At 43.7% G+C, this 25,113-nt stretch overlaps 2 protein-coding genes across 3 annotated transcripts in view; one reads left to right on the forward strand and one right to left on the reverse strand.

Moving 5' to 3' along the window:
* iqub (IQ motif and ubiquitin domain containing) overlaps window positions 1-25,113 on the forward strand; it is a 270,442-nt gene that overhangs the window by 165,414 nt on the left and 79,915 nt on the right. The window lies entirely within an intron of this gene.
* On the reverse strand, window positions 2,342-17,736 carry hyal4 (hyaluronidase 4). 2 transcript variants are annotated; one of them, XM_084364704.1, is made up of 4 exons: window positions 17,587-17,736; window positions 7,913-8,902; window positions 5,632-5,721; window positions 2,342-4,086 (listed from the first exon to the last, which is right to left on the reverse strand). In XM_084364704.1, exons 2-4 carry the CDS (start codon window positions 8,867-8,869, stop codon window positions 3,592-3,594), a joined length of 1,542 nt encoding a protein of 513 aa, XP_084220830.1. In that variant the 5' UTR covers window positions 8,870-8,902; window positions 17,587-17,736; the 3' UTR covers window positions 2,342-3,591. The 2 variants fall into 2 exon arrangements, with proteins under 2 accessions (XP_084220830.1, XP_084220831.1); XM_084364705.1 differs by having other exon boundaries at window positions 17,569-17,736.

Raw genomic sequence — 25,113 nt, forward strand, 5'->3', positions numbered from 1 at the left:
AGTTGCCACTGGAGTGTGTATTCATTGTGGCCTGTATGATTTTTATGTGTCAGTCATTAAACATGAATCATGACACATAATATAATATCACATAATATATTCAGCATATTTCTGACTATTGGTATTAGTATTATAATTTTTATCACCTTGCTGATGCATTAATGTACTTAAAAATGTGCTACTTTGCACCTCATGCATCATGTAAACCACAAATTAACTAGTAACTAAAGTTATCATATAAATGTAGTGCAGTGGAAGTATAAAGTAGCAGAAAATGGAAATACTCAAGTGAAGTACAAGTACTTTAAACTTGTACTTTTGGACTACAGCTCCCCTGAAACCCTCCACAGAAAAAGAAGAAACACGGCTGTAGGAAAACTCTTTAATCGCAGTGCATTTACATTCAAATAACACTTTTCATGTGTTGCATAGTCCTTGTTGCATTTGGTTTACAATCTTCAGAGACAAAACACAGTTAGTGCAGGAAACTGCAACATGAAGTTCACCTGAAAGCTAGTTTGAGATGAAAATACTGATTCAGTTTAAGCCAGGATCAGTGTGTCTGACGCTACATGTTTATGTTAAGAGACCAGAAAGTTACAGTCTACTCGGGATTTATAATGCTGCAGGTCTCTGGTCTGCGATACATCTGGATTGTCCTCCAGAACAGTCTGTTACAAACTTGAATGTGCATGTTTTCCCTAAATCCACCAGCTCCAGCAAGTCTGACCCGAGGCTTTTTCAGAAAGTGTGTAAAGGTGTACTGAGATCGAGCGCAAAGTGTATTTTCAGAGTGATTGTGTACAAAGTGAAGACACAAGTGGAAACAGACTCGATCTTAGTGGCACAAACTGAGTTGATTGGAAGACACATTTGCTCTCGTAGGACAATAAGCTACATGACATTTGTTTTTGCCTTCCAAACTGACCAATATGAGCTGTTTTTAGACCAAGAGTCGGGATTGATTTGTTTTCAGGTTGTGGCTGAATGAGTTGTTTTAATTTTAAGTAAGATCTTTTCCTGAACATCACCAAGTAGTTTGGTTTTATCAACAACAGTCCAAAAGTCACAATCTGTCATAATATGTGAACTGTTTGTCAGCAAGCTTTATTTTGAAAGTCTAAACAGAAGTTACATTTATTGCTAACTTGCTAACTTTTCGTTGTATCTGACCAGTTGGGAGCGAGAACGTGGCCGCTGACGGGAGGAGGAAGTTACGACAGCTCCGTCTCCCAGAGTTTTGTAACCGTTGTCTCCAATCCAAGTGGAAGCGGACGGGATATCAAGTCAGAAAATTAATTATTATTGTTATTGTTTGCATTCTGGTGTATCTGCATATCTACAAATGTATGAAAACTAAGTAAACTTCATCTGCTCATGAAGGCTGAACGCTCCAGGTTCTTCTCATGTCAGGTACACATGTTTGGACTTCTGACCTGCTTCCACTTAGATTATTGCAGGAGACGATACTTTAACACCTTAAAAACTGGTTTAGGTTTAAACTTTGGGTTTGAATTGAAGCCACCAACGTAGGCAAGAAGTAGGCATAAACGATAATCACACAGCGGCCATTTTCCAGGTTGCAAGTCATATAATCCTCTGGGATGTGACACATTAATCACATCATTGTTTCACCACTTCCCAGATACAATATGTGCCATCCTTTACATCCTGTTCAGTGTTTCGTCATACCTACAGTCGTGTACATCGGCCTCGAAGACAGAGACATGACGTCCACAAGATGAGATATCATCAAGAGCTGAACACATCTGATTCCTCTGAACTGAGATAGTGTAACATTAATGTCTACACGATCGTTGAAAAACAAACCCGACCCTCTATACTTGTACTCTATATAGAAAAGATACATACTATTCTGAAATCAATAGCACCTTCAACGTGTGCACGCCAGGCTCAAATATGAGGCGTTTCCCTCGTAGTTAGTATTATGTAAGCAACAGTACAAAAAATAGATACTTCATGTATAATGTCAAGTAACATAACAGCTTATTGTTGAAAAAAACCAAAACAAGTTTCGTGCCATTAGAAATAAACAGCAACTCTTCAAGGACGTCTTCAAAAACACAGAATGACCAAATATTAGTGATTATTCTCCTACATGTGGCTGTTTGCAGCGTTAGCACCCTTTGGTTTCCATTGAAAGGCTTGGCTCCGTCCTGCAGCCACTGAACCAGGAAGCTTGTAAAAGTACAAAAAAACAGAAACAATCCCTCCGATCCGATCCTTAATTAACATTCTTGGAAGAACTGATGCAGTTGTTGGCAGAAGAGGCAGAGCAGATTGTTGCAGAAGTCAGAAGTTCACTGTCAACACGCCAAAACCTTCACCTGTCAACACGCCAAAACCTCTGTGTCATGTAAAGTGCCATCACGCTCCTTGAAAAGGACGCGTTTTTTGTTTTTTTTCCATTTTATTTGTACATGTGTTACTTTTCAACACAGCAGCTGTAAATAAAAAAAGTTTCTCTCCCACTCAGCGGCGACCTCAGCTGAGTGTTCATGTGTTGATCAGATGAAGTTCCCCTTTCGTTTACATTTTCAAACACATTCATGGTTTCCAGAGGATGAACCCGACTGGCGGTCCCCCGACTTTTCCCCTAATGCTGTTTGATAGATTGCCATGACGTTTGGTTCAGACGTCACAGACCAGCTCTGGATCATTTCTAATCACTTTGGGGATCATCCAATTTGGTTCTACCTGCAAAACTAATGTGATCACCATCAGCCTGTGCAGCTGTTAACATGCAAAACTGAACATGCTATAAACATAAACACAATACCTGCTTCATATTAGCATGTTAGCACTGTCACTGTGAGCATGCTGACTTCAAAGCACCCTTGTATCTAAGTACAGAACAGAACCACTGGGACGACTGTAGACGGTAGGCGTTCACACTGGCACATTTCAAAGTGAGCCAACCCCCGACTTTAGCCTAAGGTTTGCTGGTCTTGCTCCAGAGCAGGGTCAGGGCTAACCCCGGGTCAACTATTAGCCGAGGGCTAATGACATGCAGTGTAACGAGCCCTCTTGTTAGACCATCAGTCAGAGTAAATAAGCACTTTGAAGAATTAGGACTCGCTTTTGACATCACTAAATGATTAAAGTCTGATATTCAGTCTGAGTTAAATTTGATTTGTTGCTTTGCGTTCATGTTAGCTGTGTCCTGTTGAGGCTTCGGTAGATGTCTATGAGCTCGTTTCTCATGTCGATCAGATAATGTGTTGACTTAGGATGTTATTTCTATAAGTCATCTCTCAGCTACCTGTGCAGCTGCAAACATCTCATCCAGGCAGGGAAACAGTCGTCAATGACAACAACACCAGACGTATTTGAATAACTGAGCTAATCTGAGAAGTGCTAATTATTTGAAAAAACTATTATTATATAATTATTAAATTCACGGACAGTAAAAAAAAAAAAGTCTTTAAAAGAGGGTGAAACAATAAGATCCGTGGTTCAAATCCAGCAAAAACCCAGTCGGTCTTCATCGTAAATCAAACACATCACCGTCTCTGTGTTGAAAAGTAACAACAGACAAGAACACAGCTGCGTTGAATAATGACACCTGCATCATACGATCGTCTTTACTAACGATAAGTTCAACAGGAGCATCAACAACATCAGCTGAAGGCTGCATCTGGTCAGCGGTGCCACACTCTTCCCTCCCTCCGACCGTTCAACCTGCTCCTTCTCCCACATCCACCTCTTCTTCTCGTCGTCCTCCTCCTTCCTCCACGGCCCGTCGTCCTCCTTCACCTTGTTGATGCTGTCGCAGCTCTCGCCCTCGTGGCCTTCGTAGCAGTGGCAGCGAAACCTCTCAGTCAGCAGCTGCAGATCGTGCTGCGAGGGCCACCCAGTGATGGTGAAGTCCCCATCGGCGGAGAGCCGGATGCGGTAGCTTTTGTTGTTCAGGTGGAGGTAATGGGGGGCGAGGGGGTCCCGGCGGATGCAGCGACCGTTCCCCTGGCACAGGGAGTCGCTGCAGACCTCAGCGGCTCGCGTCACATTGGTGATGTACTGGCCCAGGCGGTGTTTCAGGAAGGCTTTGACCTTGGAGCAGTTGTACTGTGTAAGCAAGAAGTGATAAGAAAGAAGAATGAGGACTCACTTTATCCTCACATGAACATTTTTAGACTTGCTAAAGGAAAAAAACAGCAACAATAACTGGTTTTAAGTTGTTTTGTTTTAGGTTGCATAGTTCATTTATTTTACTAAGTCTGTAAAAAAGTACATTTTTCAGTGTCATTCCCAACTCGTCAAATATCGAAGCTTTGGGATGGCGACCGACCCGACCTACGATCCCAAAGCGTCAGTCTTTGAGGGGTTGGGATGGGAATGAATCTGAAGTTGCATTACAACCAGATATCATTCAGGAGCAGAGGTGGGAAGTAAGAAAGTACAAGTACTTTGTTGCTGTACTTAAGTAGATGTTTCAGATATCTCAGTATTTATTTCTCTGACAGCTTTTGACTTATCTGAACTTTCTCCTCCTCATATTTTTAAAACAGGCTCAGTTGGCATCTGAGGGAAATTATGGATTATTTTTATTCCTTCCCAACATCACAAGACTGATTTCAACCTATCACAGCACATCACGCACGGCAGACGTAGCGAGACGAAACAAAGACGGAAACCGACAGAGAGAAACTGGAATGGGGAGAAAAGGCGTGTTAGTGTTCAGGAGTTGGTGGAGACCAAACCGAAGCTAAAAAGAAAGTTTTGGACTCAATTTGGACACAAACTCACCTGATATCAGACAGAACTGTCAACTTCTTACCTGCCGGATTCAAACATCTGACCCCAGCTTCACCTTGCCCTAAAGCACACCCTGCTTTATCATCTGTTTTACTCTAAATTGAGCCATAATTCACCAAATGAACATCATGCTGTGTTGAAGAAGTGACTGAGACCATAAACCCATCAGGAAACTGTTTACTGGGATAATAAATCAAGGGAGAAGTGGCGTCATTTTCTCATAAGCTTACAAAGAACTGGACTTGTGGAGTCGCCCCCTGCTGGCCAATAGAGAGAATGCAGGTTAAAGGCTTCACTTTCAGACATGAGAAGCTCTGTCCATGTTTAATACAGTTAATGTTACGGTGGGTCGTGTTTTATGAAAAACAAATGTGCACAGAAAATGCTAAATTTATGAAAAGCGTCACTCCCTGAGATTCTGGTAGTTCAGATGCTGTTTGGATAAACTTTTTCCATGCAGACAGGATGACTGCACGCTGTTAAAACATGCGTATTATAGTTTTCAAAATGTCAGTGGTTTCACAACACACGCTGACCACATGATGTCAACTCTCTATTGTCCGACCATATTTACAGCTGCGGTTTGTCTGGAGTCCAAAACAAACGAAGACGGTTGAGTGTTTTTAACTGGAAAGCGTCGGACATCATCTCTCCCAGCGACTACATACTGGAGCATCAGAGAACATCTGACAGCAGATCTTCCACCACAGCAGCGTATATTTAAATGTTCTTCATGTATCAGTGAAGCTGACGGAGCGAGTCGGAGGATCTTTTCCCTTTGGTGAGACCAGCAGCTCTTTTCTAACAGAACGTAAGAGACGAAGGGTTTTTGGGCGAAGGTCAAAGGTCACCCACCCTGGACGAGGTCAGGTTCAGGTCTCCCCAGATGACGAAGCCCGCAGCTCCCAGCGCAGCACTCTCCCCGATGGTGTGGATCAAGTCTTTCTGCAGGAAACACACAGATGCTGAGGTCACATCACGGCCCGTCACCGTCACTAACGCCAGCGAACATTCAGGAAGAAGAAAGGAGCTGAATTATCCAATAAAAGCTTTAAAATGATCACACCATTTTTAATAAATACAGTCCATGTGATAAGACGTGACTGAGTCTCAGCTCCACGAAGTCCTCTGCACACTGCGGTGAGTAAACTCCTCTCATAAACCAGCTCAGTTAACATGTTTAGATCGCAGGCTGTTACGTCGGTCTTGCTTTCAGGTGAGAAACACTGTTATTACGATTACACACTGTACATTTTGAAAGCTGACTTTAATAAAGGAAACAGATGAAACCGATGCCATCAGAGTTTAATAAGTAAAGTAGCCTTTTACATTTAAGTTGTACGAGCTACAGAGTTTTAACAACTTAAATAATTAGTCAGCTTCACCTGGTCGTTTTAGAGGTAAACGGTTTCCTTGATTTTTAATGTAAAGTCACGTTGTCAGATTTTACAGTGTCGGACTGTTATAATTACATAAAGACACCAACTTTAAGTTCTTAGTTGTTTTAATTTACTTTATTTTCTATTTTAATCACCATTAAAAAAAAATGCAATTGTACCCGAGTTAACTGAAAGGCCAGTTTTCTTTCACTTCGATGTAAATACAGAATTAATTTTCATTTTCTTTGCACTAACGTCATTCTCACCACCTTGTTTTGCACTATAAGTTGAATATGACATGGATATTGCACTTATTGTACATATATTTACAACTTTATGTATTTATTCATATGTATAACTTTAACTTCCTCGTAAACAAAATGTAGTTTTCCCTTCTCATTACTTCCTTTAGTCCTGGATGTAAATATTTGAGTATTTATTTATACATTTTGTATCTGTCTGGTCTGGAGGAGGCTACACCTGTACTCCTGTATTGTATAATCAAGAGGTTCTGATTCTGTTCAAGATCAAGAAAAACGGATTATTTCTAAAAAAAAATGCTTTTTTTAATCAATAAAAGAAACAAACATCCACATTTGTCTTTTTCTTTTTACTGTGAAAATACTGTGTAGTTACCTGGTCGACATATTTCAAAAGTTATTTGAAAAACTCCTCAAAACTTCCTTAATTTAAAACTCAGGTGGGGGAAGGAGGCTGGAGCCGCTGCCTGTCTGTGGATCTCCACTAGATGGCAGTAGTCAATAAATTCAAGGGAGATTGTAACTGGATGTAGTTTTATTTTATAACTTTAGAGCTTTTATTTGCTGAAGTGACTCAGGAAACTGATCTTTTATGCTCATTTCACAGAGCCTGTCAGACACTCGTCACCCAGTCGTCTTCTCTCTGTTGCTCATGCCGGTGACGTCACACAGACAGGTGAGTGCTCACCTTGCATTCAGATCTACGTCACTCAGAACTGAGGTCAGGACATTCTTAGTGACACAATGTTTTATATTTAAAAAATATATTTATTGCATTCCTCTTTGTCTTTGTGCAGACGAAAGGATCAGTGCCCTTGTTCCTCATAAAAAAATACATGACTGTTTTTTATTGGATGGATAATTCATCCCAGACATGACACACTTCATTTAAAGGATACGTTCTCCAAATAATGAAAATTCAGACGTTATCTACTTAATGCTGTGACGATGGAAAGTCAGGTGAAGTTTCGTTCTGCACAAAACATTTTTGGAGCTTAACAGAAAAACAGAGTTGCAGCATTGAAATGAAAAAAACATAAAATGGCTCCGTACAGCTCGTCCGGCATAATCCAAGTCTCTAAGATGCTCTGAAAAGATGTGTGGTCGAGTTTGTGCAGCCACTTCAGACGCTTTTAGCATCTACAGTGAAGATTTCAGCTTAGAAAAGGGTGTAAATGACATCTTCTCAGATCAATTTGGGATCTCTGGGCTTCTGGAGACTCGGATTATGTTGGACAAGCTGTTGATTTTTATGCTGCAACGCTGTTTTGCTTCTGCAGAAATTATTTGTGGACTACGAAACTTCACCTAACTTTTCATCAGCTTGGCGGCAAGAAGATAAAATCTAAATTTTCATTTTTGGGAGAATTTATCCTTTAATGTCACAGTAGAGCGGAGGTCAAAGTTACATATGATTTAGTTTCAAGTCAAGGGAGCATGTGAATCACTGAACTCACAGTGAAACAGCTACATCATTGTTATGATCTTTGTTCTTACTGTGGTGAGGAAGCCCAGCGGATCATCTCGGTAGCCCAGCCTCAGGTACACGTAGGTGGGGAGGTCGTACTCCTTGGAGGTCAGCGAGGCGACGCGGAGCGACTCTCGGATCCTGTGCTGGGAGAAGTGCAGGTTGCTGATACTGTTGGTGTGACTCTTCCTGATGGCCACGGACGGGAAGAGCACCGTGCTGCTGTTCCACAGCCACAGCAGCTCGTCGTTCCTCATCCTCTCCAGCAGAGGGCAGAAGCCTGTGTAGTTCTGTTCATGAAGGTTGTAATTGTGGCAGTCAGGGTAGAGGTAGAAACCCCAGAGGGTGTTTGGGCGAAGGCGTATCCCCAGCTGGATAGTCCTCTGCATGAACGCCTTGGCGCTCTTCTCAAAGCGGCGTCGTGCCAGCTCCTCCACCTGCGCCTCCGTCACGTTGACGTACGCCTTGGAGGTCAGCTCCTTGGACTTGCGCCGGTAGATGTCCTTCTTGTGCCAGTTACGGCTCCACTGAGGCCGCCAGAACTCCCAGTCAATGACGGCCAGGCCGCGGAAGTCCTCTGCGGGGATGAAGTGGTTGATGTCCTGGTAGGCCTTGAACAGGTGCTGGTCCAGGCTGCAGTTCTGCGGCAGGCCGCCGTGCACAGCGACACCCTGTGGCGTGTAGTGGGGGTAGTAGCCCAGCCGGTTGGCGTAGAAGATGGTGACGTTCTGACCCGTCCAGTCGGCACGTGGGCTCCCGTGGATGTGGAACAGGCGATCGATGTTGGTGGAGACGTTGTACTTGATGGTGCACATGTCCAGCGGGGCGTTCCAGGCAGCGATGAAGGGCTTCCGGCCAATTAAGGGCAGCCTGGCGGGTTTCTGACCAAAGGCGGTGTGGAAGACCAGAAGAAGCCAGGAGCAGGTGAGGGCGACAGGTACGACATGTTGGGAGGAGGATGCCCCGCCCACTGGCACCACAGGCATCCTGGGGTTCAGAAGGAGCAGCTGTCAATCATCCTGAAGAGAGAGACAAAGGTTAAGGTCACAGTCACACAGAAGTGAACGGCCATCGACTGCCAGAGAGGTCGTCCACACGCATTTCTTTGTTTTTGGTCGAGGCTGTGACTTTCAAAGTTGAACTCCACAGAAGCCAAGATACAAATTTGCTTCGCCGCTCGATGCAAATGTTTTATTTGCCTCTTCTTTTGCATAAAATGAAAGTGAATGAGAGGCGAATATTTGCCACTGTTAATTTTGCGTATGTGTGCGAGCCTCACAAAGAGAGCAAGAGAAAAAACTGAAATAAGCAGCATAGCATAGCAATAGCACTGCCATTTTCAACCTTTAAGATTCACGTGACCACTCGTGTTTTTTTGTTTTTCCTTCTGCAGCTTTTCTTTCTGCCGGACTGTAATCTGTTGGACAATGGGTCGAATTTGTTGCACAGTTGTGTATGAAAGGATAACAGGCAGTCTTTCCAATTAACTGTTGCCCGATTTTAAAGAAAAATTTCCGTTTCAATTTCAGCAGAAGACGTACAACGTTAATTTGAATAAGTTTTTTTTTATCAACTACATTTCTGTGAATTTACTCAGAAGAACAGGACGAGATTGAGTCGCAGTGATGATGATGGATCAGGAAATTATAATTATGTATGCATGGCAATTCTTACTGTTGAAGAGTCGGGTAGAGCAGCGTCGAGGTGCGTTAGACGTACAGATCATCATATCGTTACTTTATCCAAATACATCTACAGACCAGGGTTATTATCGTAAACTATCCTGCATGTGTCATGAACACATCAGCATAAAGGGCTGTAGTGAGACTCAAAGCTCTTTTGAAGGAATACTCTAAAACAAAAATACAATATACAAGTGAATAATGAAAAGTCTCCAGGGTTTGGACGTCCACACCAAACAGCCTGAGGCGTCATGTCTCCGGCAGAGATGCTGACAGACTGACAGAATAAGCAGCAGAGACATTAAACCAGAAGCCTTTAATGACTGCGTGAAGTGTTTCAGCCCGTCTGCAGGAGTCTCTTCAACTTCATTTGACCTTCTGACTGTTTTTATATTGTGCCCATTCAATGACTTTATGGAAGCCACAGCTGGATGAGCTCAACAGACAGCTCGTGTCACAGAAATGAACCTCTGTTTAACTATTCTCGCTGTTTGCGAGTGTTTAAGTGCTCGAGTTACAAGCGCACATCGCGGATCATGAAAGCTTTAGCGTTTGCTTTTACATGTGATTTTATGAGCCAATAGTTTTTCCATGTTCAAGTCTGTGGAAACATCTGGATGTTGAGCTTCTGCACAACCTCGTCCTGCAAGAAGCTACATCCACGTTTATTTTACAGCTGTTGAAGTTTTATTTTTAATTCCTGGAAGATCCCAAAACGTTTCAGAGAATCCAGAGATACATTAGGCTACAGACAGACAGACAGACAGTCAGACAGACAGTCAGACAGACAGACAGTCAGTCAGACAGACAGACAGACAGACAGACAGTCAGACGGACAGACAGACAGACAGACAGTCAGTCAGACAGACAGACAGACAGACAGTGTCACTATCCTGCGGTCTTTCAGCAGTCGACCTCATTACTGTCTCGTTTTAACAATTTTGTGATATTTTATGTACCAACACTTTGGCGATGTATGGATGTCTGTCAGATCTGCGACTCCCCGCGGATGAATCCGAAACATTTTGGTAACTTTCAAGATCTTTCTTCTGCAGCCCAGAATCACAGCAGTTCACGAAGTAGTGACAAAATCTCATTTTAAGGATTAGATTAGAGAACTTCTGATTTCCATCTCCATCCTGGTCTTTCCTCAACCTTTACAGAAGTGAGTCATCTAGATTAAAGTTCCTGCCCTTGTCACAAACTGACAATATTTTTTTCTCACCTGAACCGAAGTGCTTTTGTTGACAATTCTGGTTCAACAGTCCTGGACTTTGTACTAGAGAGAGACAGATTATCGGCCTGGTTGATTGGCAGGATCGATACATTTTCCTGCTTAAGCCTGAAGTATACACTGTACGATATTGACCCAATTTTCGAGCTGCACAACTCAACAATTTTAGCTTAGTCGGGCGTCATTTGCCTGGCAGTGTGCAGGTGTGATCTCAGGTCGTGGCTTGACGATCGGACCGTATAGTGTGAGCGCATTAATCGTGAGCTTTGTCTTTACGTCGCAGACGAATTACTCGTTCAGTATGAGTTGGAACTCGTCCCTGCGACGTGGTGCAGGCACGAGAGATGTCGTGTTGAGAGACGTGGAAGAGTTTAAAGTTTGGGTTCATGTACACGAGTCCTATCGATTACATCCTGTCAGTTTTATGTTCTGCAGTGGACAAAATAAAACTATTGCACAGATTGCAGTTAAATTTTCTCCCCCGTTGTGAATCCTGCAGATTTTATTGACCCCATAACGTTCCCACTTGTGCCACCCGCAGGACAAACACACATCCAGCGACTGAAATAGGGCGAATATTTCCTGGTTGGAGAAACTGTCGACCAATCAGAGCTCTGGAGGCATTTTATTTTAAACTTCTGACCGTAAATAGCTCTTGGCTCATTTCCACGGCACGCAAAGGTCAGATGTCACAGAGAGGAAGTCAGTTGACACCCAGGGATCGGAACCAGGACTTCAGCTGCAGGACCGCTGCTGCTTTCCAGTCCACATCTAGTCCTTCTCTGACCAGAGCTGAAGCCTCAGGCCATAATAACAAGCTTCCCTGCCAAATGTCTCAGTGTTTGCTGTGTCTCTGCGTCTCATAAACAGCCGGCTGAGCCAAACATCCAGTCAGACAGCAAACAGACCAATCAGACGTCTGAGTCCTGTACTTACGTCACTTTAAAGGTGCTCTATGTAACAATTTGTGTCAGTATACATGTATTAATCACTTCTTTATTGGCCTTATGTGTTTACATCGTTCCCGAGAACAATCCATCTAATCAGCCAACTTTTTAGGGATTCGTGAATAAAAGTTCACCTTTTGCGACATGAGCCGATGTTTGACAATATTTAAGGGTGACAGGGCTGAAAATAAGACCTCATCAGTTTAATCTGAAGCTAAAAAAACAATCCTACATCTATTTTTCAAACCAGTATTGTTACGTGTTCATGTCAACATGGTATCCGGCCCTATGAAGTCCCGTAGGCAGTTTAATGTTCTTGTAATTTTATGGAAACTGGTTTTTTTTTCCAATCTGAGTTATGTCGGTTTGGAGTCAAAGTCTTTTCTTTTCCTTTGTGTCGCTGCCAGTTCTTGCCTGTAGGTTTGGAAATTATTCAGCTGCTGCCTTCAGTGAAAACAGATCATTTTTCAAAGCCGACCATACAGCAGTGTTACAGTAAACGCATGGATGTATGGCAGGATAATGGCTCCCAGTTAAGGCAGAAACTACTTCCATCTAAAGCCGGGCAGAGAGACGATTTGATGATTTTAGATCTATTTGAGCTTGAAATCTCTAAACCCTCCTGATGGTCAGCACCAAGGTGTGACAGATGTCTACCCTCTGTGGACGCCGTCATCATGGGTCACAGTTTACGGATAAATTACCTCTCATATGCAACGCAAGGTTAGTAGACACGGGTTGTGGATCTCTGTGGAGATGTCAGCTTTAAATTCTTGGTTTATTCAAGCATGAAACTGTCAGAGGCATTGGAAAGACTGTGACTGTTCCTACAAGGGATTTTCTTGACTGACGTCAGTTATCACTGTCAGCAAGACGTTAAAACACTGACGATACCGAACCGTCCACGCTACTCAGTCGACTGTCTCGAAGATTTATGTCCGGAGCCGTATGTGTCACGCTTCTACACATGTGACTGAAGCGTGAGCCATCAGGCGGCCTGTGTAGATAGATCCATCGATTAAAACGGGAGCATATCTGTTCTGCATGAGAGGGATGTCGGGAAAACCCAGCTGAGATTCATCCAGCGTAGACAGCCTGTGAGCTGCAGCACACACAAGCTGCATGTCAGTGACAAATTCAACTGGCATTAAATGATTTTAAAGTCTCATTCCCAACGACACATCAGTATTTGACAACCAGGGAATGAAGTCCATTGATTGGTTGTTGGTGTTCGATCATTGACACAAAGTATTTAACGACTCGGGAATGAGACTCAACAACGAGGCGAGTCTCCTGGTGGGGATTCAAAACCAGCCTCAGACTGTAGTTGGCCTGAGGAGCATGAATTCATTTTTAATCACAGACACAAATAAAAAAACATCCATGCGACCACAGTTTGGGTCCACCTGAGAGGCTGAACTGGACCGAGCCTTCATGTGCGGTAGTCGCTGGCTCCTGTCGCGATTAAAAAGAGAAAGCAGCCTCAGATGAAATATATAAATATATTGGAGTTCATGTTTAAGGTTTGGCTTCATGTCAAAGCGAATAATTTATCCTGAGGAGTTCGGAGCCGCGGGCCAGTCTGGCATCGATTAAGATAAGACTTTGTTGATGTCTGTGGTTCTTGTGGAGCGGCTCGGCTCGTTCAACAAAAACAAGAAAGAGACGGTTTGATTTTCAGCGTCTCTGTTGAAAATTGGGGTGAATTTGAGCCGCAGCTGCCAGTTTCTGAAGTATGTTCGGCCTCTCAGCGATGTCCCCGAACCAGATGACGAAGGGCAAAGGTCACGAGGAAGCTGCGAGGCAGGAATGTGGGCGCGCTGAAAACAGAAGAGTTCATAATCTTTTATCTGCATGCTCGAGTGGGGCCTGAAGGAACGGCAGCTTTTATCTTTGGTGTAGGGCTGAGTGTGCCACCGCACGACCTCGACAACCTCAGGAGCTCATTTCACTGCTGCTGCTCCTGAATATGAGTGAACTTCAGGCCCAGAGAAAAACATTTTGAACTCAGATGTAAATGAAGCTGACAGTTTGATGGAGGCGTTTCTAAGAGGACGGAAAGACGAGAACACTCGGGGCACGTTGAGAGATGCCAGGAGAGGAAGAAGCACGTCCTCGGTTTGATGTTTGGGAATCGAGCCGAACCCCTGATGGAGGAACGAGGGGTCGGGAGCCAGATTAACAGATTCCCTCACATTCGCCATCTGTCACCTAAATATGTTTCCAACACCGACCGGACTTCAGGGAGCCGCATCACTCAGTCTCACTCTGACTGCGTAAATGCTTTAAACACCGCTCCTGCAGCAGAACTGCAGACCTGTGTCATAATTAGATAGCTGCGTGTTGTCCACGTCTCTGTGGAGAAGAGAGCTCAACTCAGCAGTGGTGAAACTTGCAGTACTGGTAGTGAACTGCTCATTTTATCACGTAGAGACTGTGGTATTGCTTGAAAATATTATATATCACAGCAAACCTACAAAGCTGGTCCCAGTTCATCCCTGCTCTTCATTTTGCAATGTTTCCTAACGTCCGTATCTCTCAGACAGTGACTGTGAAACGGTTCTGATGAAACGGTTCATCAAGAACCCATAACAGAACTGAGGTGCTCTTTGTTCATATGCAGAGCTTCACCTCACAGCATGAAGCATGACATCAGATTACACCAGCTGCATGGACGATACTCAGGCGTCATACACGACACGTAATACATGTGACAGATAAAAGATCTGTGGCTGCTGCTACTTATTTACACTTAAACATGACATTTAAATGTCTTGTTTTATCTGACCAGCAGTCCCAAAACACAAAGATAGTAATTTAACAATAAAGGAATATATCAAAGGCAGAAAGTCCTCGCATCATTCGGGGTGATTGGTGTTTGGGTGCCATGGTTTGCTAATACAACAGTGGATATATTAAATGTGCTGCCGCTCGTTTCATCTCGGTAACATGACTCTGCATCAGGACTTTCCGCAATCAAATGAAGCTGGTTGGACCATGTTAACCGGAGCAGAGGAAACCGTTTTGACAAATATTCCTGGTGACTGAGTGTGGTCATGATTCATGTTCCTCACACGACAGCCTGAAAAACAAAAGCTGCAGAACAGGAACCACCAAGGCGGAAATCTTTCCACCCGACGGAGCCAGAGCTAATCACAGCGCCTGCCTGGTGAGCGCCGAGGCTCCAGACGTCGCTCTGCCAGGACGAGGACGATTGGTGAGTTTGGGTTTGGGGCGGATGTGTCAGATGGAGAAAACAGATGGATGACCTCAGAGGAAGAGTGGAGACAGAACTGATGGAGATGAAATAATGAAAGGGAGGCAGAAAAACTATTTTTCTATCCAGGGAGCTCCTGACTGCCTTTGTTTTATTCTTCCTGTTGGTTTGTTTGGACGCTGCTGAGGGTGAAGGAGGAGGAAAGAAGCACCAGTGTTTTTTTTTAATCAATATTCAAAGTCCTCGCTTCCTTTAATGTGTACGAATGTATTTCTACCTGTTTTATGTTTCTAATTAGGGCTGTCAAATAATAACGATAATAACACGTTAACGCATATTCCTCTTAACTCATGCACGTTGTGACCCTCGGCCCGCTTGGTAGTTTGGGAAATCAGGAAGCGATGCAGCAGTAACGTGGATGGGGAGCAGAAACAAACCTCCTTGAGCAGAAATGGATAAAGAAAAGATCTTTTGAATTCAATATGCCCGTCAGTTGTTGCTTGTTGGACTTGAGTTTGTCATGTTGTGCTGTCAGCATGTTTTCTGAGCACCTCTGAGGTTATTCTGGAGAATATTCTGCACAGTATTTATCGTTGTTTTGGATTGTTGCGATGACAATAAGCATATTTGTCCACTCCCATGTTGATAAGAGTATTAAAAACTTGACAAATATCACTTCAAGGTTTTGAACAGATAAAAAATCACATATGTACATCAAATATATCAATATATGTATCAAAAGGTATTTCAGCTGTGAAAACTGCCGCTCCAATGATACTGGATCATTGAGGCAGAGTCCAAAATCAGTATTTGATATTTGAGAGTTTAGAAGTTACACAAATGTGACAAACAAACTACTAATTAATAAATTGTTAACGACTCATTCATACACTTTTGTGTCCCCTCAAGTAAAGTTAAACATACTACATGTTCCTCTGAGGTCCCTCGTGACTTCAGGATCACCTGAACATCACTTACTCTTTAATGTGCATCATCATTGACTTTACAGTCCCTGAATCAGGAACTACTCATTAACGATGCATTAATCATTAATCGCTCCTCACTTGTCTTTGGTAACGTTTATTTTCTTGCCCTCCACTATGTTCATCTTATGACAGATTAAACCCACACAGGTGTTTCCTGGCGGCTCGTTATGCTTCTTCTGATTGCAGGAATTTAACGTAGAATATTAAAAATGTAGCGCTGCTTTTATTTAAAGGTGCACTCCGTAGTTTTGAGTGAGACATTTTAATCAGAAGAGAAAGATCTTCATCAACTGATTTTTTCTTTATGCTGAAACAAACTAAATAACTTCAAACTGACCTTAAAGGACGACACAGTTTCATACTGTTTTACTTTGTTTATATGTGGCGGACCCTGCCACCTTTCTAGCTTCAGACTGTGTTCTGGGACCTTATTTTCCTCTGAGAACAGCTGGTTTATTCACTTATGGAGAAAAAAATATATCTCTCAGCTTGTGTTATTACCTCATTAATATTGTAACTATTCTCCAAAACTACACAGTGCACCTTGAAGTGAAGGACCAGGATCCACCACTGGCTGATCTTTGGGATGAGATCGTCCGCTGATATCAGTCGTGCTGATGAATTGATCTCAAGTGTTGTTGAATGGATTAAGAGAAAAAAAGCAACGCTGCACAATTTATGCGTTACTGAGCAAACACTGACAATCAATGTGATGTTTTTGCAGGATTTCATGCACAAAACGTTCAGTCTTTTCAAAATTAAGGCAACTAGGCTGCTAAACAGATTTCTCTCAGTTATTTAATAACCCAAATTAAGCTAAATACAGTCACCCTTATAGTTTTAATACCATTTTTAATGTCTCTGGTGCTGCTCTAACATGTGTTTGTCACTACAGTCGCTCAATGAAACACCTGAAGGCAGCGCATCCTTCAGACTAACTGCCGAGCTGAAACCCTGTCAGCTAATCAAGACTCCCGGCTGCAGCCTGTGAAGTTTAACCTCAGACACGTTAACCCTCCGACAGACTGAAAAACCAACAAGCTCCCATAAACAGAGAAGAACTTTTTTATAGCTGAACTTCAATCCGGCTGCTCGCTCTGACGTCCCTCGAGAAGCGTGACCTCCCGTGTCGTCGGCTTTGCTTTGCTGACTGTTTACTGTAAGTCGTTATGAGTCAGAGCATCTGCTAAATGACTGAAACTCCACCTAAACGGGACCTTTTTAATGCCTCGGCTACAGCTGATGTGCAGCCTGTCAGCAGAACGTGAATGCCTGTTTGGTTAAAAACTCCACTCAGAGACTTAAAAACAAAAAAAGTGCTGCTGTGCATCTGATTTTTCTAAACCAGAGAAACCCTCTCTGCTGCGACGGTATTGTTCAGAGTCGGCCAACATTCCTGGCATGACAAGACGCTCCCTCCTCCTCCTCCTCCTCCTCTCCTTCCTGCATCAACCAAAACAGACGCTCAAACCATGCTGTAACACCCAGGGTTGCCGCCTCCCTCAGGGTTTAAAAATACACTTTATTTTCCTCTGCAGAGGAAAAAGCTGCTGAAAAAAGTTAGACTAAAATGATTTTTCTTTTTGCTCTGATAGCAACGAGAGAAACAAGATTTGTACCTGAGTTTAACAGCTCACCTGCAGACGCCACACCGACTATTAATTAGCAGCCCGGGGAGGGAGGTGGGGGTCTCTTCTCCGGGGTCACCGCAGGGGTCATGGTGGCCCTCTGCGCCGTACGTCCCAAAAAAGGCTCGCGTTCACTCGCTCTGTCAGTCTGACACACCAAGACTGCCATCCTCACTTATATACAGCCCGGAGAGGAGAGGAGAGGAGAGGAGAGGGAGGAGAGGGGAGGAGAGGGAGGAGAAAGCTTCACCACCACAACACAGCGATTAGAGAAGAGAGAGAGGGAGGGAGGGAGAGACATAGAGACACAGCAGAGAGAGAGAGAGAGAGAGAGAGGCTTTAAGTCTCTGTGAGTTGTTGAGCTCTGAGGTTTGATCCTCTCTGGGAGAAAAGTCTCGACTCCACTTCAATCAGCATCAGACAGGAAGACAGACGTAAACACGCAGTTGTCAACAACAAATGACCGAGTCCGTGCGTGTGAGTCCAAGTGTGCGATGACGTACGTCTACGTTCACACACCGACTTCAAAGAGTTCATCTTAATGTGGACGCAGCAGGCGAAGGTGGATTCAGATCAGAACACTGAAGCTTTAAATGTAAAATTTGATGTTTCTAGACTGTTTTTTTTGTGCAGAGAAACTTTTTTTCATCCACTTAAATGTTTCAAAATCCTGTAACTGCTCCGAATATTGGAGAGCATAGTTTAGCAAGTGTAGAAAGCAGTTTCTGAGGTACAAAGTAACATTTCAAGTGTAAAGAGGCAATATGTAAGAATCTGCCATCTGTTGAATTCACATTTAAAACCCATAGGGGGCAGCATATGAGCAAAATAGCCGCTAACTGCTGCTAACTATAGCTGCCTTTAGCTCAGTCAGCTGTGCAGAGCTCGTTGACCAGGGGAGTGTCGGTCTGTACCCTGCTAGCACAGGAGCTTTGGACCGCGACGGGCCGGGGCTAGCTGGTTAGCACGCTAACTTCAGTAGATACTGTACGTCATAACATCAAAACGTATGTTTCTTCACGTTCTGCTGATAATTTTAGTTAATTTTCTTATTTTTTTCAACTAACATCCTGACACGTTGCACCGTTGATAGATTTGTGTTCACTCATTTTTAGGGAACCACGTAGTTTAAAAATCTCTGGAGCTGTTATCTTTATATTCGTTAAGACAAAAACAGTTTTGTGCTTTTGTCGCCACGTCTTCTGTCTAATTTTGCTGAACATTTGAATGGGAAATCTAACACGACACACATCAGTCTGCTTCTTTCAAATCCAGTTTATTCAGCGGAGCCACGTAAACCCAAAAAGTCCTGAGAGAATCTGAGCAGGAAATCATCGAACCTGTCACATCACACACATCCATTCATTTATTTTCTGCCAGAATACATTCGCAGCCGTGCTAACGAGCATCTTCATCTCTGTGTATTTCATAATCTGTCTTCTCACTCAGTATTCTCACACTGTGTCACTGTGCTGATTAGATGGCATTTCATGTGGACCCAGCACTTTAACCCAGCCCGCGCTCAGATTCCTGTGGTTCACCGCACATATTTACAACCAGAAGACAAAAGTCACAGTGAACCCGATCCCTGCGAGCCCCTCTGTTAAATACAAACGGCTTCTCCCTTCTTAACCGAGCTAAAGAAGCTTCTAGTAATGAGAATCTAAAAATAAGAGCGTTGTCTTAACTCTTTTCAGTCTTCACAGTTTTTCTTCTGTGTAATGACCTCACGAGCTCCAGAGAAACTTGTAGTCGTATTTCTGTTGAACTGGCGATCGACAACTTTTTGCTTTAACGTGTCATTATGAGGGAAAATGTTCATCGCACAATGTAATGTCTATAGAATAAAGACACCAGCAGTGTTTGGATGATTCCCCTGTAAACCTCGCTTCTCACTACGTTACTCACAGCTCGCACTGCAACATCATGTAGACTTTCCCTCAGAGCCCTCGTCAGTTACATTATGGATTTGTTGTAGCCTTAATGTCTAAAGTTTCTTAGAGGTGGTATTTTACAGCTTGTAACCTCCTGGAAAATCATTTCGATGACTCATCCAGCACTCGGGGGTGTATATTAATTATCTGTCCGATAAATGCGCTCTTTATTTTATGACACCGGCACAGATGTAAAAAAAGAGGAACGTCTCCAGAGAAGTGTTGCTGGTGACTGGACTAACGATATGATACGATACGATAACTGCACAAAAACACAACTTTATTCAGTGATTCGGGTGAAACATGTTTTATGGAGTAGATATTTGCCGCCCTCGGGCTGCTCTGCCACGAGACACAGATAGCTTTACTTGTTGCTAATGTAACTGCTAACAAACATATTGATAATCAGCAGCTTCTCAATGAACAGCTCCAGACCGGAGCCTCGGAGAACAACGACAGACGTGTTTATGTAGCGCTAACTGCTGCTAAATGTAGTTAGCTGCAGTTGGCTTGCTGACTCGGCACTGGGTTGCCAGGTTGCAAACTGTATTCCCTTTGTCAAACTCGCCTCTCTCTTCTGGGAGGCGGTGTCTTTCAGTCCAGCCGGGAGCTGCCAGTCCGTGGAGAGTCGGCGTTGGCGGTTAGTGTAAGGTACATTTTGCCCTCTCGGCTGCAACTCCTGCAGCACGTTATTGTTTCACAGGACGCTAAAGCTTCAGAGAAACTTTTTACTGGATGCACAGAGATTGAACTGATATTCAGCCGAAAACAAGAACATTTACCAAAATATGTTTTATTATTTTCTCTAAAATATGACATTCAAACTCTTGTGTGTGTGTGTGTGTGTGTGTGTGTGTTTCCTTTAAATCACCAGCTGCTGTGAGCAAACGTTAGATGTTTCTTTGCTTCCTCCTGGATAATCACTGATCAGAGACTTCCACCAATCTTCTTCTCTGAACTCCTCAGATGCAATTTCCTTTAATTAGCTTCCTGAGGTCACCTTACAATTTTGTCTTTTTTTAAAACAAAAGCACGTACACACACACACACACACACACACACAGCGTTTGTTTCATTGCCGGGGCCGAAGGTCGAAGCTGCAGCACAGGACAGTCTGACAGCGAATGGGACTCTCCATCAGCTGTGACGGACTGTGGGTGGTAATTAGCTGCTCTGCATTTCTGCGTAGGAAGCATGAGAGAGCAGTCTGCTGAGGGCGAGTAGGATTCGGAGGAGCGTTGTTTGGGGAAGTCATCTGTATTTTAGTGTGTTTTTCTGATGCACAACAGCTCAAATCCACTTACTGATGAAGGTTCTCAGTCCTCCGGGTCATGGTAATTCAAACTGCTACATCGTAGACTACTGGACTTGTTTCAGTTTCCTGAAGACGTTACTCCCACGCGGAGTTTAAAACCCTGCAGCTCTCCTCTTGGATGAGACGTGAAACGTCTTCAACAAACTGAAACAAGTCCAGTTGCCTACGAACCAACGCTAAGGACTCAAATCCACTCAAACTGTTATGTGTTCCCATTGTTACCGAGGTCTCCTGACTGAAGATCTGTTCTCCACAGGAGTCAATGAAGAATCAGCACACAACCTGCACGAAAATGAACTTTGGCTCGTGTTCAGCAGCACAGTTTTGAAAGTGTAAAGTCGTGTTGAGTCCAATGAGTCCTCCCTCTCAGTAAATAGTTCAATCAACAGATCACACATAGTCACGAATAGACGTGACACACTGAAATACTGTACACACACACATTTTTTCCTCAGCTCAAATGAATGCAAACTCGACAGGAAAACAAACCTTCTGACTGGTCTCATAATACCTCTGCCCCAGAGTGAGTGTGTGGAGGAAACCACATTCCCACAGTGGGCGGAGGGGCGTATTTGGATTCTTCTGGCCCGGCCGTTGTGATCCTGACTGCAGATTCGTTTCCACCACCTCCGTGGATGAAAGGCTGAACCCATGCAACCCTCTCACCTCCTCACCCCCCCACCACCCCCCCACTCGCTCACCCCTGCACGGAAACCTCGGCGTCCCTGGCTGCGGCGGTCGGAGCCTCCTCACGAACATATGGATTGTGTTATGAAAAAGTCTGCACTCAGACTGCACGGATCCTCCCGCCGCTTTAATGGCTTCTGCTGTAATGAGGCATCGAGTTGCCCGGGGAAGAAGTGATTGTTCAGGGCCGGCCTGTGTTCGATACATACTGTATAATATGGAGCGTTTCAGGAGGGAAACGTGCAGATTTCCATCTGTAAAACGTGCGTGGCGCCTGCTCCTGCAGGACGATGGTCGACAGAAATTTAATTTAGTCGTGAAGGAACAGAAACTGACTCCTGTGGTTGCTGCAGATTGATCGTGTTGACTGTTTGAACTGTTGCTCCCCTGAAACATCTGCAGATGTAAAGAGCCACACATGTAGCTGAGCATGTTTAAACCCAAACATGATCACGTTCCCAATCACTCCTTCAGTTTTAGGTTTCCTTCCAGGCAGCTATTGATTTCATTAAATCGAATTTAAAAACTTCCTTCAGAGTCTTAAAATGTCATGTGGCTCAGTAATCTCTCCATGTTTAGTTTTTATTCTCTCTGTTTCGGGGAGTTACCGGGCCTTTATGAACATCGGTCTTTTCCCAGATTACTTTTTCGGGACTTTAAACTAATCTGAGGCGTCCAGTCCAGAAGGAGGTTGTAATGCACAGCAGCATAGGTCATTAATCAGCTCATCACGATCCATATTTACATTTCTTGTGAGGTGGTCAAAGAAATAATTACGGCAGCAAAGGAGGAAGTCGGATGACGTCGTATAAAGAGGCCACAAAAGGAGGGTGAGTCCTACGAGTTCGGGCTTCAGGCAGGACGAGGCTACAGCGCTTCCTGTCACGCGGCACTTCCTCGCCGTTAACCTCCCACACAGAAGAAAAGACGCGTTATCTCATCTGAAGAGTTATGTAACAAAGTTTATAGTAAATTCACATTTCCTGTTTAAACCAACACCACACAACTGCTCGCTGCCGTCTCTGATGTTTGATATCAGCCCATCACACAGAAGGAAATGGACATCATTTCTTTCGTCACGGTCAGTCAGCTGTGGCTCTGACCTTTGACCTCCAGGATCTGAAGCTCAGTCGACTGTCAGAGATGAGGGTCCGGTGGTCTGCAGGAGTCGGTCTCATACAGTCACGACGGTGCGGTTTCTTTCAAACACGTCAGTGAATTTCAGTTTTATCGCGGCGTTGCCAGTTTTCCCCGGCAGTCGTATTATTGTTTCTGATGCCTTCTTCGCCCACCAACCCATTTCTGCATTTTACGGCCTTCGAGGAGCTTCACAGTTGTTGTAGGATCAGGATCTGAGAGGTTGACTGGATTCAGAATCAACAGCCTGACGCCAGGCAGCCTGGACAGCAGCCATGTGGGTGTTTTTACTGGAGGAGACGACTTCTGCTGGCTGACGAACTGTTTCTCTGCTCACAGTGCTATAAAATGACTCAGAGTGATTTCAGTCTTTTGAAAGGTGGTCGAACTAGTTTCACAAAGCAGGTTAAAACTTCAGTCAGATGATTTTGACCTCTTGTCCGACATCTAAAGGTAGTTCAGCTGTGGAGATATCCAGCGATGTCCTCGACTGACTTCCTGGTTCACGGAGGGTGAATTTTAAACTCTGAATTTAATATCGATGCTTCTTTGTGACCGACATAACAAAGAAGACCGTTCGTGAATTATACAGATTTCTGTATAATTATTATAGTTATACTTCATTGTTGTGGTTTGGGTTTTTGGTTTGGATGTTTGTTTTAGTTTGGTACATTTATGCTCGGTGTCATGTTTTCCATTCCACTTCCTGTCTTTGTCTTTTCCCGCTGTTATTAGTAACACCTGTCTCTTGAGTCTTCTCTCCTTTGTGTATTTAATCTCTGTCTCTCTCTCGTTGTCAGTTTGTCTGTTTCCCCGCGTCAGTCCTGCGTTCTCTGTTCTCCGGTCTTTGTTGTAATTTCTTCAATTGTTGTATTTTTGTAGTTTGCCCCTGCCTCGGTTTTTGCGGTGTTCCAGTTTTATTTTTGGATCACGGCTTCTTTATTAAAGCTCACTTCATGTTTCTTTCCCTGTCTGCCCTGGTGTTTTTGCATTTGGGTTTCATTAACATTAACGCCTGTCACCGGATCGGATTCTGACTTTTCCGGGCCGGATGAGCCACATAATCAAAACTATTTTTTATAGCGGCGAGCTCAGGACGAGTTGAGGGGTGTCAGTCTGAAGAAAGAAGATCTGGTGGTAAAAGTTTTCTTTGTTCCACCGTCTCATCTTTGGTCCAATGACGAAAGATGAGATGACTTTTTGTTTGAGGCAGTTTCACTTTGACCACGCTGGTCCCTGACGAGCGCTACTGGCCAGAAATGCCGGTTCAGAAGTGGTTGGTTGACATGTGTCAGCAATTCTTGGCATGAAATTTGGGGACATTTTATCCATGGTTAGGGTTTGTCAGGGTTCCTGCTTCAGCATGAGGCTTTTGAAATCTGAATCTCATCCAGAAATGTGGTAGTATTGTTTTTTTTAATCCACTTTGAATCAAGCCTCTGTTTATTAAGGACAAAACTGATGCTGTCGGCCAACTTTTAAACTCGAATCTCAACTTGAACACAACTAAACAAAAAAATGTAACAAGAATGAGATCCTTTGCTTTTTTCTCTCTACTTCAGTCGTGATTCAGACTTTCAACCGTATGAGGTCACATCTAACAGTAACAGCTTTCCCTCTTATTCAAACTTTAATTTTGAAATGGGGAAATTATGTGTTTCCCAGAGTCTTAGTCATCACTTTACCCCTCTTTGCTTACAGAGAGGCGGAAGTCAGCTCAGATGTCTTTTTCCCCCCATCTGTGGAGGTTTTGGAGGCGAGCCATCTTATCCATCTTGATCATCAGTCGTCAGTGTTTAGACCTCGTGAATTGCTTGTGTACGAAGGTCGTAAATGTTTAGCTGCTTTCTCTCCCAGCCTGTAATCAGCGGCAGCAGATGGAGCTGACGGTGAAGCGGCAGCGAGGTGACGAACAGCTGATAAACAGCCAGTCAGAGCCGCAGCGTGAAGCCGGTCACAGTTGAAATCACTTTAAGATTGTGGGTGGATTTTGTGCGGAGACGGTTTTGTTTCTGAACAGCAAGTCCTGCTATAGCACCGTGGATCAATCCGCTGCTGAAAGTAGTCCCCAACAAATGCACTGAGATCAACACTGCCCAGCTGTTTGAGTAAATTACTGAGCCCTTTTATAAAATGAAACTTTATCTCTTTAGAGACTTATTAACTTGTTGTTTTGTTCTTTTTGCTTTTTTTCTTTTCATGTGGTTTGACAACGATGATGGAAACGTAGAATAACGCCAGACTTTTCCTTTAACATAATACGTGACATTTCTGCACGAAATGTCTTAAAACGACTGGATCTTTGTTTTATATTTTGTCAAGTTGTGTACAAACATTATCCCAAATGTTTCAATCTCTGAGCTCTCCTCCCGTCAGTAAACGTCTCCGGATCAGAGCAGAATCTGATGTGACTCCGGGTGTTTATTCCTCCAGAAGGTCTGGATCTGAACCCGGCAGTGACGA

The sequence above is a fragment of the Pagrus pagrus genome (assembly GCF_965226575.1).
Source record: "Pagrus pagrus genome assembly, chromosome: 10".
NCBI lineage: Eukaryota > Metazoa > Chordata > Actinopteri > Spariformes > Sparidae > Pagrus > Pagrus pagrus.

Excerpts from the sequence above, each read along its gene's own strand:
- hyal4 (XM_084364704.1), bottom strand. The coding sequence starts at position 8,869 with ATGCCTGTGGTGCCAGTGGGCGGGGCATCCTCCTCCCAACATGTCGTA. Across the intron at positions 5,722-7,912 it reads CGCTGGGCTTCCTCACCACA|AAAGACTTGATCCACACCAT; the intron begins GTAAGAACAAAG and ends TGTTTCCTGCAG. Across the intron at positions 4,087-5,631 it reads TGAACCTGACCTCGTCCAGG|TACAACTGCTCCAAGGTCAA; the intron begins GTGGGTGACCTT and ends TTGCTTACACAG.